This window comes from Haliotis rufescens, unplaced genomic scaffold, assembly GCF_023055435.1.
Source record: "Haliotis rufescens isolate VD_foot unplaced genomic scaffold, xgHalRufe1.0.p SCAF_8, whole genome shotgun sequence".
NCBI classification, from domain to species: Eukaryota; Metazoa; Mollusca; class Gastropoda; order Lepetellida; family Haliotidae; genus Haliotis; species Haliotis rufescens.
The window spans coordinates 34,235,046-34,250,296 of NW_025964372.1; the positions used below are offsets into that span (position 1 = coordinate 34,235,046).

General features: G+C 39.9%; 1 protein-coding gene across 1 annotated transcript; it reads right to left on the reverse strand.

Annotated features, from left to right (window-relative positions):
* Positions 1-3,772: 3,772 nt before the first annotated feature.
* Positions 3,773-13,371, reverse strand: LOC124141779. Its single transcript, XM_046509867.2, has 5 exons — positions 13,245-13,371; positions 12,182-12,301; positions 7,558-7,638; positions 6,630-6,932; positions 3,773-5,922 (listed from the first exon to the last, which is right to left on the reverse strand). Exons 2-5 carry the CDS (start codon positions 12,242-12,244, stop codon positions 4,168-4,170), a joined length of 2,202 nt encoding a protein of 733 aa, XP_046365823.2. The 5' UTR covers positions 12,245-12,301; positions 13,245-13,371; the 3' UTR covers positions 3,773-4,167.
* Positions 13,372-15,251: the final 1,880 nt, after the last annotated feature.

Consider the following 15,251-nt stretch of genomic DNA (forward strand, 5'->3'; position numbering starts at 1 on the left):
TATTGTGGGTATGTAACGTTAAGGTAATGTTTACGCTGAGGCGAGAGCTCATTCATGTGTTTAGACCCCGACCGTGTTCAGACACCAAATGTTCATACCGTTTAGGATTGAAACACATTCCTAAGCATGTCTTGTATGTGTTTACATTCTCAACACATTGTTTACATTGTGGTTTTATTCAGTGAATTATACTAATTTAATAAGTGATATTTAGCAATCTATAGCATCTTCGTGCAATCTACCAGGCAGGATAGTAAATTCGTTGTTTACTAACCTCCAGGGGCCGCTGTACTGATTACGTTAGTAGAATTCACAAGAGTTTTGGCCGGTTCGTGCTCAAGTCATAACTCAACGAAGTCAACGCAGGTTATATATGGAACAGCTATATTTATAATTTACATTCGTCTTATGTTTATTTGTGGTGTTTAGGAATATATTCGTTGAACATTTATATATATTTCATGTTCGCTGTAGTTTTTTAAAGAAAGAAATTGTTACTTCTTGGTAAGACCAGGTCACTACCTAACTCACTGTTACTTATGGGTGTATCGCTGGGGTATAATTGTTAATTATACAGGCACGTCCTAATTGACGCTAGGGGATCGTCATACATAAGTATTAAGTCTTTCTGTAAGTAAAAGTCACTTCCATACTGGCGACAGGGGATCGCATATTAGACATAGCATCGCACATAAGACACTATTATTATCTCTCTCAATTATATCATTTTATACAATGATAGTGAATGCATTAAATATTACAGAATTGTGTACTGCATTCTGATTGGACAATATAAACAATGAATATCATACAATTTCGTTTGAATGGACATGAATAAATTGACTTTACCTGATTGACATTTATGCTTATCTATCTATAATGAAGCTAGGGCGGTCGGGTAGCCTAGTGGTTGAAGCGTTCGCTCGTCACGCCGAAGACCCGGGTTCGATTCCCGACATGGGTACAATGTGTGAAGCCCATTACTGGTGTCCCCCGCCGTGATATTGCTGGAATATTGCTAAAAGCGACGTAAAACCTCACTCACTCACTCACTATAATGAAGCTGAGACTAACCATGCATGACAGGTGGCAAGTCGCTTGGTGCGTCAATCAGCAATCCGTTATTACAAATGACGGACACCGTCACAAAGGACGGACAGGTCAAGCTGTAACTCTTATCTAATAATATTTATCTAATAATTATTTTATTGTGTGACGTCGGTGCGCCAACTGTGCTACACGATAACGTTTTACTTTAATGATTAAACTTCTAACTCAATATTTCTTTCCGCTTATAAGGTATGGAAATCTGTATGCACTTTGTTAATATATATATACATACGACGTAGCTGTATGACAGAATGTTTAAAACCACAATTGGTTACAGAATGCAGGTCCGGTTAAGAAATTAGAGTCATGTAATAAATGAAACGGACACGTTACGCCCCTATTTTGATCAAGAAACTTCGGGTAGGGGCCGTCTACGTTCCCTTCCCAGGAAGGGTTGGAGTTGAAGGTGAAGCTGTGTTGGTATGGCTTGAATGTTTTCTTAAAATAACCTGTCCCCGTAAATTTGAAAAATTGATAATTTGTCCTCATGTTACAAAACTGGACACACCAATTTTTTTTTCTGAAATATAGTGTTCGATTTGGTCTTCTTTTCAGAAAAAAATATATGCATTGACCCGCTAGCTGAAAATATATTGTCTCAAACAAAAATCCCAGCTCCCCAGAATATAAAATGATCGGTCTCATACCATGTACCTTTCATTATTTAAAAAAACATCATCTAAAGAATAAAATGGAAACTGCTTAAGGTGAGGTGAAATGAGGTTTAAGATTGTTGGTGCACAGCCCACTGAGATACCATGACATGTATAGCCCACTCAGAGACAGTATCCTGACTCCGAGCCGACCAGTCCTTGTTTTAGCCCCTTAATGCCGAGCGTCAGGCTAGGTAACATAAGTACCATCTCATTAACGTCTTTTAGTATCACTCGGCCGGGGATCGAACCCCCGACCTTCCGTTCACCGGACAGACGCTCTACCACGGAGACGGTCGGAACTGCTTGACAATCAGTATGGTCAATAATATAAACGTTGCAACATGATTACAACACAAGTATATAAGTCTAAATGTTTTTAAGTCTAAAGGTCCCGTGTGTTAAACATATTTTAAACGTTTGTCAATCCACGGGATGTACTACAAAACGCACCCCTCTTACAGGAATGTTCTAAAGAAAGTTCCCCAGTTACAGGAATATTCTACACGCAGTTCCCCTGTTGCAGGGTTATTCTGTAAAAGGTTCCTCTGTCCGAGAGATATTCCACAGAATAATGTAAAGTTGTGACACTTCACACATCAAGTTCCGTATTCGACGTAATAAGCGCCCCGCTCTAATAAGCGCCCACGGCGATATTTACTAATATACTGGCTAGTGAACAATATCAGTTAGCACCCCTTCCGATTGATCAATGTACACAACACTTATTTATTCGCGTATAATACGTACTCGTGTGTTATAAGCACCCTTAATTATGGGCAACTAAATTCTGGAAAAATGTATCTCTCGTATATGAACATTTCAGGCACGAAATTTATCTTTCAACTCTGTTTTTTTTTCACCAAAATAATATTCTAATAAGAGCGCCCTATTTCTAATTTTGAGAGCGCCCTGGGCGCTTATTACGTCGAATACGGTATATCAATATTGCATGTATGGTTGTCCCAGTGCGCAGCATATACGACCGTTACCAATACAGTTATACCATGACACCACGTCACTGTTCCTGTTCCTTTTTACCCCGTGGCGTCCCTTGGGCACGCCAGAAACCTATGATTGTTGGTTCGAATCCCGGTTCGCCCCGATTATGTTTCTAGGTTTGTCAGCACCATACCCGTGCTCGTGGGTTTCACCGAAGTGGTATACGTCCTAGACCTGCATCACTTCGGGCTTTCCTCCCACATTAAGCTGACACGGCGCAATATAACTGGAATACAGTTAAAAGCGGCGTTGAACCCCACTCACTCGCTCACTCATTAGTACCCCTTGGTGATGCCGGGGCAAAACAGCTGCCCCACGTTTGTCATCTGAACCCACAACAATGAGGTGATGTGTGAAATGTCTGATTGTCACCGCACTCCGGCGACGTGGGACGTTGATCAAGATATGAACAACTTGCTGGCTGGATTCATACATTCGCATTTACAAAAAAAACAAAAACTGTTGCCATGGTTGGCGTAAAATGACATTCATTCACTCTAATTTCAGCTCTTTTCCTAACCGTCCCATGCTGTGGTGGGGGTATTCATAAGAAACTGTAAGTCAAATATACTTTCCAAATTGGTGACAACCTCTAGTTCCAGGGTGAGGTGGTGAGGTGAAACGGGGTATGCAGCGCTTTCAAGAGTATTTCACTTATACAGCGACTTGCCTTAACGTGTGTGAGTGGCTGATTGTACCAGTACGGACTTCTGCCGGTTTTATAGCGCTATCCCAGCAAGCCATAGCTTAACACTGATACCTCACCGAGCCGACCAGTGCTTGTTTTAGTCGCTTAATGCCGAGCCCCAGGAAGGGTAACAACAAGTACAATCGCTTAACGTTTTTTGGTATGTTGCGGCCAGGGTATCGAACCACCGACTTTCAGTCTGTAGGCCGACGCTCTACCTACTGCACAACGGTCGCGGTCTTTAAGGTATGTTTACACACATTGTGTATACACATGCGAGAAGGCGGTAATATATTTGCACAAGCAGTCAACACCAGCATTCAAGAAGCAGTTTATTTAGGAAGGAGACCATACATATAACAACAATATAAAGTTCAAAGCTTTTTTTTTCGATTTGGAGTTATTGTCACAAAAGTTTTTATATAACAGTTCACTAAAATGACTGCGTTGAAACAGTACGTATATGCCGGAAATTTAATGAGAATAGTCACAAGCTATGACAAACGTCCTTGTTTAGACAAATATTTTCAAATTTATATCCATCGATGGGAGCACATACATTATATCATTCAACTGCTTAATATTTAATTCTTTGCAAACGGCAGTAGTGTAAATTAGTTTACAGAGGTTATTGGTTACTATGATAAACTAGGCAGGACTATGTGGTATCGTCCACACCTTGAACCCTGCAGTTGTGAGGTGAATGATAAGAAGTCACACCCAGTCATCAACATCCTCTGCCATTAGTTTAGCCTTCAGCTCTTTAGCTTCTTTGACGGCCTTGTTCTTCTCCTTCTCCATTTCTGGGTTTGTCGGCTCAGGTGGAGGAAGAACTGCTTTCATCTCTGTTTCAATTCTCTCTATTCTGCTCTTCACCTTTGTGTCAAATTCTTTCTGCTTCTGTCGAACTAGAACAGCAATTGAGGCAGTGGCGGCTTTCGCTTGTGTTGCCAGGTCTGCTTGTTTTTGAGATATTACCTCCCTGTCCTTTACTGGATCCAGTCCAATCAACTCGCCCAGACTTGCAACTTGATCCATCAGGTGCTTCTGGGAGACTTCAACATACATCTCAGCGAGGTTGTTAACCATGTAGGCCAAGGTGTTGGCATCGGTGGCTTGTACATAGATCATATCTCTGAGCATGTCCGACATGGTGTACTTCAGGCGAAGCTTTTTCCCCTTCTCAGAGCTTTGCAGAAAATTCTTCACATTTTCATTCATGCTGCACTTAATAATGTTGGATATTGTTTGGAAAAATCGCACCAATTTTCCCCACTGGGTTCTGACTTCACCAATAGCCTTGATACCTCTCTGCAATAAGGCTTTGATCTGGTCAAAGTTGACCTTGTCCAGTTGGATCCGCCCAAGCTCGGTGATAACTGCTGCGATGTCTCCACTGACTTTCTCTAGCTTCTGGCTTTTTTCCTTGAAGTCATTCCTAACAGTCTCAAGGGTAGATGAAGCTTGTTCAACCATAAATCTGGCTTGTGCACTTTGTCTTGAAGAGGCTGATCCAGATTGTCCTTGCTCATAAGACGACATCTTTGGGGTTGGCATCAGTACTGGCTTTGCCCCAAATGCTATTCCAGAAAACATTGTCAAAGCTTGCATCTTTCCATCCAACCTATCTGCCATTACCCTCGCTCTCTCTCGTTGTTTTCCCCCTCCTAACAGTTGCTTGTTTGCTAGCTTCAAAATCTGGAGCAGTTGAGACGCATCCTCTTTGATTCCATCGAGTCTCTTCCTACCCACTCCTGTGTAGGATGCAAGAGAACTGATGACATCATCAAAAATCGACTCGACCAAAGTCAGATTCTTAAGTTCTTTCCCCTCAGAAAGAAAGTTAAAGTTTTCCAGGATGCTCTGTATGCAGAGATCAATTCTTGGAAGCTCCAACGCGAGTGCATCCTCAGACGTTCCTGTTTTTGATATTGTCTTATTACCCATGTCCAAACCACCAGAAGCATTTATTGCATGCACACTTGCGGCAACTTCACTTGTCTTATCACCCTTGACACCATTACTAAATATTTTCAATGTGAAAACATCTATGACCCCCTGTACTGCTGAGAGAAAAGATTTGCCTAGTCCATCCACGAAATCCATTCCGACCATTTCCCATCCAGAGGGCATGGAGTCCATGGCATTTTCATATGACTCTTGAGCTTGTCCAAATAGATGTTTCATTTCTTTGTACTCCTCTTCAGCTTGCTGTTTTCTTTTTTCTAATTCAGCCTTGCGCAATGATTTTACTTTGATGTCTTTTTCAGCTTTGCTAATCTTCTCATCATGCTTCCCCGTTGTAAATGTGCAGGCTTCTTGAAGTTCGCCTATCAAATCCATGACGTCAGAAAACTGTGTTTCCACTTCCTCTGCCTTTACGAGGCAGGTATCAGTTATCCTCTTGATGTTAGCCAAAATATCCGGAACCACTTCTTGTATTTCCTCATCAGATCCTTTTATGATAAACTGCAAACATCATATGATCACAAGGTGAAATGTCTGTACTATATGAAGAATGTCAGTTATAGATATGCTTTATATATAGATAAAATAAGGGATTGAATGTGTAGTGGTAAGAAACACTTTTGGTATTGTGGTCACATTCAATTATTTGAATGACCCAAACGCATCATATTCACGGATAAAACATGCAGAAAGGATGCTGGGATTATTTTTTCAGCCATTCATCGCCATTGATGAAAGAGAATGTTTGGAAACTTTCTGTGGATCATGGCGAGAGAGTACATGACAGTAGCGTATAATTGTAAGAAGTTGGTATGATTGTGACGTGAAACGCATTCCCGACTGTTTTCTAGTGATCACAAAAAATAATTTTTAGTGTGATTTCAAGTATACAGAATATGCATGTGTCACAGTCATGGAAGACGTCTCGACGTACCACAGGAGGCTATAACAATGTTTTCATTCACCTCATACAACTCCTTATTTGAGTGAAATGAGATAGATAGATCATACAAATGTTTCCAATACAAACTAACAATTATGAACTCAATAACGCGTCCATTCTCATTTTCCTGTTATATGTAACGTGTCACATGTTATAAACGCATCATGAAAGCTCGGTGCCTTTTGATCAGTTAGGAAATGAAAATGATCTACAAAGTAATTGTTTTTTAACCTATTCGTTAGTAAATGAAACTTTATGTATCTACCTTCACAGTGTTCCTGACATGGCGAGGTATCTGCAGCGTAAGAAGGCGGATCTGGTCCATGTTTTTGTTGGCCCTGTTGAAGGCTGTCCATCCCTGGTTGGCGACCTGAACAATGCTTGTCCTCAATGAATCAGGGTACTTCGTATATTTGAAAGCAGATCTGTCCATGTGTTCTGACACCAGCGAGACGTCCTTGTCCAGTGTGACGAGCACCAGTTGACCCAGGAGACACACCGACAGAGGGGCCGGGCTCAGCATCTCCTGCCAGTTCATGTGAGGCCCGAGGACCAACATCATGTCTTCCTGCAATTCCATTGAAAGTTATATAAGCAAAGAAACAACACCAGGTGACACCAGTAGTTCCAAGTATTACATTACCCATTACGTAACACTTTGAAAAATTGAACTTCTTTTGTCACAGAGGTGGCAGCAGGAAATTTGTCTAATCTTAATGTTTCAACTTTCTCTGAACGGCCATGCATACATAACGTTTCGACTGATATCGCATGACTATCCCATGGCGATTCCTTGGTTGAATACGTCTCAGCTGTCCATGCTTGACGTAGGGGAGGATGGGGACTACGAGTGGTCACCTGGCTGATGGTGCGTCATCATGCCCTTTGATACAGCTGCACTATTGCTAACTTTGATTCAATATTCAATGTAGTAACTGGCATTTACAGCTTAGAGAGAGTGAGTGAGTTTGATTTTACGCCGCATTTAGCAATATTCCAGCAATATCACGGCGGGGGACACCAGAAATGGGCTTCACACATTGTACCCATGTCGGGATTCGAACCCGGGTCTTCGGCGTGACGAGCGAACGCTTCAACCACTAGGCTACCCGACCGCCCCTTTACAGCTTAGAGAGTGGACTTGTGGACCACCTCATGCTCATATCGCAAGATGTGACAATAAAAATATTTACCTTGGCATCCGTTGGGCTCATCACTCTTTTCTCTGCCTTTGCAATGTCCTGTCTGCTAACATCCGCCATGGCGAGGAATATCTAGTAATAATAATAGTACGACCTGTCTCAGTTTTCTCAAAAGAGTATCTATTTAGGTTTAACTGTACTTCTTATTGAGCAGTGAAGTAAAACAGTATCACTCCATGTGCGTTGACTTTAAACCGGGCTAACTCTTTTCGACAATATGATATGTTTTCACTCCCTAATCCTTGAACCATCTACAGTAATCTACGGTTATAACGAATTCAAAGGGACTACTATTTTCAGTTCGCTATAACTGTAGTTCGTTATAAGCAAATATACAGCATAACTACAGCAAATAGTAGGGACTAAAAAGTAAGTTTGTTATATCCGTCAGTTCGTTATAAGCGTGTTCGTTATAACCGTAGTTTACTGTATTTTGAATATCAACGTTTCGCTGAATAATGATTATAATGGTAGTTCAAAGTGTTTAGTCTAGTATTCAGTATTCCACAGGTAGAACGTATATAAATATACAGTTATGTTCTTGCCACCATAATATAACATCAGCAAGAATTGCTCTGGTGTTGTTACGATCCATGAAACAAATCATTGTCTCCAGTATCCCATGATCACCATTGGTTGCACAATTCAACTTTTGAAATAGCTAAATTGAAATACAGTAAATGAAGCACAAAATAACATTTTAATGTTACGTTTTACAAATAAATTAGTTTACAAAAGACACAGCATGCACACGGCAGGTTATCAGTTTGGAACCATACACCAAATAAACCCCACAAATCTTGTGATTTAAAGGGAGCTTACAACAACAGAAGGCAGCGCTAAGGGAAGTCGTTACAAAATAAACACCCAAGAGGAAGTGTTTTATCTCATTTAGAAACCGAAATAAAAACCTGAAAAAATATTTAGCAACAATTTTATTTTTCAAACACTCTTTCCATGAACCTTAGGAAACCTTAGAATATATAATATCTTGCTAGCGTGCATTACATTAATAAAGATAATCTGAAATGCTTTGTGGTTTTTTAACCTATCTGTAGCCTAATGATTCACGAAGGTTGCAAGTTCCATTCACTGACATGAAATGTGTGTGAAATCGGTGGAATTTTGTTGGTAAATACATAATACATGTCTGTTTTCAAAGGTAATTATATCATTCAATGCTTTGACGAAATACTATTTGAAGGTAAGTGCACAGGCATGACAGATTTTGAAGTGCTGACGCATTTAATGGAGACATTGTTCTGCTGAATGTTGAAATATTTGCAATTCGTAATATTTAGTTGGAGTAATCTTTTTGGCTTAAAGGCTTTGTACCTAAACAGATGAAATTCGCTTCCGATAGTTCTTGAATTATATAGCGGGCAAAAGTTCTAAATTGTAGGCAAGGTAAATTTATACTTTTGGACAGATGTAACAAATTCAAAGTTGGTGTCGTTTGCAAGGTATTGATACTGCAAAGTTAAATATAGTACTTTGGATTATTTCATTAGTCCACTTTTGTATGTTAATTTATGTCAAAATGTTACCATTCGTTTATACATCTTATTGGATTCTTTTCCGAGGACTCTATATACCATAGAATGAGCTGTTGCGTTTCACTGGCTAACTCAATGCATTTGATATGTATGTTTCCTATGATAATTTAATTTTCAAACAAACATATTTCGGAATTTTACGTTAAAATAGGAGCAACCATAACATGAAAAAACAGGGAGTAGGCAGTCAAGACAAGATGTTTTATTGTACTTAAGTATTTGACAAGTGGCAAATTTGTGTTACGTGGTCGTTTTAATAAACAATACAAGCTTGACTTATTACCAGTTACTATTCTTTTATTTCGATGTAGATTAATTCCTAGCTATACACAGTTATCAACTATCTGCAATAACCATTTCCAAAGAAAAAGGATAGTTTTGTTTTAACTGCTGGGCCTCCTCGAAATGTTACAATTTTGTTTTTTACCTGTTGGAACTTGGACATGGAGAAAATTATCACTCTCAATATCATCAAATCCCGGGGATGTATTTCTCACTTTTTCGCGGCTACAATGATTTCCTCGTAAGTGATGTCACAATTTAATATTTCAGAGTTAAACACGGGATCGTGTACAGCATTCGTGTCAGAATCTTTGGTTTCCAAATTGATTCGTATAAATCTTTAAAAGTTGAAACAAGCTATTAATGTCTGGTGATTTTGTTTATGCATATGCTTATTTTCATTTTTTAAGGGACTCGGGAACCCAGAAACCTATGATTATGGGTTCGAATCCCGGTTCGCCCCGATTATGTTCTAGGTTGGTCAGCACCATACCCGTGCTCGTGGGTTTCACCAAAGTGGTAAACGTCTGAGACCTGCATCACTTCGGACTTTCCTCCCACATTAAGCTGACACGCCGTGATATAACTGGAATAGTGAATTAGGAGATACACCTACGGTGTTTTGAACTTTAATGAAGTAGCGCGAGGTTTCAAATGTAAAATCAGGAGGTATCTAATCTACAGTAGGACTCCATCAAAATTTAAAATATGACGACAGGGCCGGGGCGCTTTGTTCAAAATGACAGTTTAAAACACATAGTTTTCAGAAATGTGTCAAATAAACCTCCAAAGATGAATGTTTTAATTTCATCGCAAATCGTTGCATATTTGCAGTTTGGATTCAACCAATTCATTTCGACATGTCAGGTCACTTCTTGGAATTTAGCGCGACAAGTCGTTTCATCAACATGACATTGCACACTGTAAGTGTGACAGATTGTGGAAAAAGAGAAAAGAATTGCTGTACGAATTTATTTCTCTTAACAAACTTAATGAAACAACAGGATTTTAGCTAGTTTGTTACTTAGTTTAAGCAGCAGTTTGAAACAAGCCCCCAACTTTAATGCATATTACGAATGACTATCTCTCCAACTGCGACCTGGCAGAACTTTTAGATGCAGACGAAGGGTGATTATGTAGCCCTTACACAGCGGTTAGTGTGTCTTTTACTTAATTGTGTGAGCTCTGAAATAGATTCCGCCCTGTTTGATAAGCTGTTGTTTTGTTATCGAACGTATACACCATTCTAACGGGTTATCGGAAGCAAATATTATATGCATCGATGCGTAGGCTGTCGATAGATCGATATTTCCAAACACATGGTTTTTGTGCGAAAAGGTTTAATTTAAATAAAAGCGACAAAACCCTTTCCAAATTCATGAGAAATCGCTTCAAAGAGCAGAGTCGATTGTACAATTACGACCTTATCATGAGCATGCGTCCATCAATAACTATTAAGTAGTTATGATACTAGGTATCCTGTCCCCCCGCTGACACCCATCACAAACACATGCAAAAGCAAGTCAAGTGTTCACCTGAAACAATACGGGAACATATGGGACAAGTGATAAAAGGGAATTGCATCGGACATCATTTTTGTCACTGATGCGTCAAATTTGGAAGTATCCTCCGCATGTCTCCCATGAATCGTTTTGAAAGCTTTACTGAGGCCTTGAATGTTGTTACTTTAATCAAACAATTTTTCAGCAGGAGTCATATGACGCTCTTTGAAATCTTGGGCGAAAAAGCATGCTCGATTGTGTCTCAAAAGTTGTGAAATGTTGACACCAAGGGCTGGGGAGCTGCGGGAATGTTGATCGACATAAAGGAAAAGTTAGCTTTAAAGTTGAAGCCATGCCTCTTGCCATACAGTCTCGTGGAGTGTTTTTTGTCACTCTGAATCTTTGTACATGGATATGAATATGAAACAGACGAGGAGGTCTCACTGGTCACTTAATTTGAGGTTCAGATATGTGAATCAGTGGAAGGGAATTGGCTATTTGGTGGTCATTAAACGATATCAGATCATAGATCTAAAGCTTAAGTTAAACTTCTTGGCCAAATTACTTTGTTTTGACTTTGCCAGTTAGCTCAAAACAGGTATCAGTAGAAAAATGGATACCCCTTTTAACCAGTCAGAGTCAAGCATTCTTCAATGTCACGGTAAAATGTATAATATTCTCACGTAATGTCTTATGTAATTGATTATTAAGCTATTCCATACATTTCTTAGATGTCTTGGATTCTGTACACATTACTGCATTTGAGGATATCATTTTGAAGAAGCAATTCTCTTTTTCAATAGCTGTCAAAAATACGATACTATCAGAAACACTATGTATTTTTCCACACATGGGTATGATTTAAAAACTATATTACATGACAATGGTTCAATCAGCAGTTCTATAAACATGGATATTCTTCAATCAGTTGACGATTTCATTGTTAAAAGCAACAGATTTGAGTGACGTTAAATTTATGCAATGGAAAACTGCATTATTTTATTTCAGGCACCACTGACTTCAATGTTTGGGATTCATGTAGCACTATCGTGTGTACAACCAGCTGTTGTTAAGTTATTACCTGGAGATTTTTTTACATAAGCAAGGTTTGCTTTTTTACCGATCCAGATTTCTTTTGAAATAAAAATATGTTTAAACCAAATCAAAATTTATGTTCAATGCGCTTTCTGAGGCCACATACATTTATGTTTAGAAATTTCAAAGGGGTTAGTGGTATTTTGGTCAGGGTACTATCAACAGCAATTGCATCATTACCTTCACCCCCATCGTCATCGTCATCATCATCAACAACATCCTCATCGTCCCCATCCCCATCATCACCAGTCGTCTGAGACGTCACAATTCGCTGTGCAGAATTGTGTCTCTTGGGCGCGCCTGAAACAACAAAAACAACAATTCCATTAACATCCTCTTCAACAACGACTTTTCTGGCAAAACAAACAGTATTGTCAACACGTCTTGGCATTGCGTTGTTTTATGCTTTGTTAAAACTTCTAACTGAACCTGTGTCCAAGTCTTTGTTTCTGTCAGGTTGATAAAAGGGATTCAATTACAATTTAAGACGAATCATTTCAAATGAAATAATGACACCATGTTTTCGGAAAAAGGCTGACTGTCGGGGAGGACGAGTCAAAATGGTAACGCTGCCCATGGTTTTACCGGACGTTTGAATGATTAAACTGAAACAAAAGAATTTGATTTATCTAAGATTTCTCATGTCAGAGAGCGGTTGGGTAGCCTCGTGGTTAAAGCGTCAGCTCGTCACGCCGAAGACCCGGGTTCGAGTCCCCGAATGGGTACAATGTGTGCAGCCCATTTCTGGTGTCCCCGCCGTGATATTGCTGGAATAGTGCTAAAACGGCGTCAAACATAATTACTCTCCCACTCCATGACATATTTCTTTGCTGCCGATAGGCCAGGACACGCTGACTATGTTCGAGAATATCTAGTGTCATCACGTATTTTCAGTCATCCATTCATATAAATTTCGTTGCAATTTTGCCTTTTACGCTCATTGGAAATCTGTTTTGTCGGATAATCCTGACTTGTAATTCGCTGTCGATGTATATATTACCTTAATTATCAAATTACATTATTACAGCTAGTCTTCGGTTTTAAACTAGATAGTTATCCATGTTCTTCGATGCTGATACAAGACTAGTATGAAAGGAAGATTTCTCGACACGTTTCTGAAATTTCGATGAGCCTCTAGTTGTGTCACTGAACGCCATATTCGACTATCGTCAACGTCTACCTATCTGCTACCAGGAGATCTGCCATTGAGGGTCTGCAACAGTGCAATAAGAAATCTACTTACTGTTTTCCGTAGAAGATTGGACAAGACTGAATTTACGAGAGAGCATGCACCGTCTTATATACAACTGCAAGTGGGATTTCTGAGAATTTGTGGGATTTCTGAGAATTTCAAGAACCAAAGAATTACGAATTTGCACCGTAATCTATACAGAAATAGCAGATTGCTATATCCTGTGTTTGCTGGTCACGTGTGCAGGTCCGGTTTGGGGGTCGGGGAAGGAGGGGGCGGGGTGACAGTTTTAATTCGATCCGTTTTAAAGGTCCGTGTCCGAAACATGTCACAAACAGCGTCGTTGCAGTATTGACAAGTATCATTGTTCTCTCAGTCTGTTAATTCTCACACACTTCTACTCGTTCCCAAGAAGAGCTCCTTGTCTTTAAAGCTGCACATACAAACTCAGCATGGTTTTGTTTCTTTGTAAACAGTGTGCACGTCTTTGGTTGTGTTTACAGGCGGGCTACCCTCAAACCGAAGAATGACAAAATGAAAATGCCGCATGCATTGATGAGTACACACACACACACACACACACACACACACACACACACACACACGGATGGCCGACGAGTGGTCTACGACGCTGTCATGTCAGAGTGTCTTGGTGAGAGAGTGTCCTACCGGACAATGTCCCAAGGCGGTGGACTCCCTAAATGATCAGTTTTTAGATCAGTTTGTTTTCATTGTTCGACCTTCAAGAAACAGAGTTCCTGTACTTGTGATCTAAGTGTGACCATGTGTTCGAGACGGTGTGCTCACACAAAAGTCACTTTAATATTTATTCTATGTGTGGACCAAGAGAGAACTCCATAAACCTAGTCAAATAATCGTGAATAAAATACTGGCCGCCTCATTCTAACCTCAAAAAGCTTGTAGAATATGTTTTTCCTATATAACTACTCGCAGCATCTCCTACCAAGTGGACACTGACAATTGTTTACGGGTGGGACAGATAGGTGGGAACCAGTACTATCTAATGTTCAGATCATATGTTCAAACACTGAACGGTTACCATATATTTGACCTGACACGGTTGGGGGCTTTGCTAAATATATGGATTATATAACTAAAAAACAAATATGTCACAATGTGTAGGGAGTGAGTGAGTGAGTATGGTTTGATGCCGCTTTAAGCAATATTCCAGCAATATCGCGGCGGGGGACACCAGAAATGAGCTTCACACATTATACCCATGTCGGGAATCGAACCCGGGTCTTTGGCGTGACGAGCGAACGCTTTAATCACTAGGCTACCCGACCACCCCCAATATGTAGGGCATCGTTTATAGTTTTAGACATTTTCAATCTGCTACAATCATTGGAATTTATTTATCTTCCATCCTGGTGTTCTGTTTAGATTATGTTCTATGTTGAAAATAGTGTGTAGAACAGTTATTGATTGCACTTCAGTAAAACTCGAACTCATACAAACGTTGAATTACGCAAATGCAGACAAAGTAAATGTGAAAGATATCTATCTATACACATGCACAGATGCATACCCATAACCTTTCACCTCTTGGACGCAACGTTAAATCCCATTTCACCTCACATGTATCCGTATCGCTTCAAGCCAAGCTAAATGTGGGCGGTGGGATAGCCTAGTGGTTAAGGCGTTCGCTCGTCACATGTTCGATTCCCCACATGGCTACAATGTGTGCAGCCCATTTCTGGTGTCCCACGTCGTGATATTGCTGGAATATTGATAAAACCGCACTCGCTCGCCCAAGCTAAATGTAATTTGTTCATTATTTGATTTTTAGGCTGCTTCGTGGCACCGCGTGGTGGTCTATCTTCTCTGAAAGGTACCTGAAAGAATGTTTCCGTATATCAACACTTCTTATATCCGCACTTATCCACAATTCAGTTGGACAATTATATCAAAAGATACAAATTCTTCATTTTTACAATATCAAATTTATCCTTAAGATAGTGTGGCGCTACTGTATCATTTCTGACCACAAAACTTTCACTGGCTTCCATTTGCACTTTGAAAACACTAATAACAGAT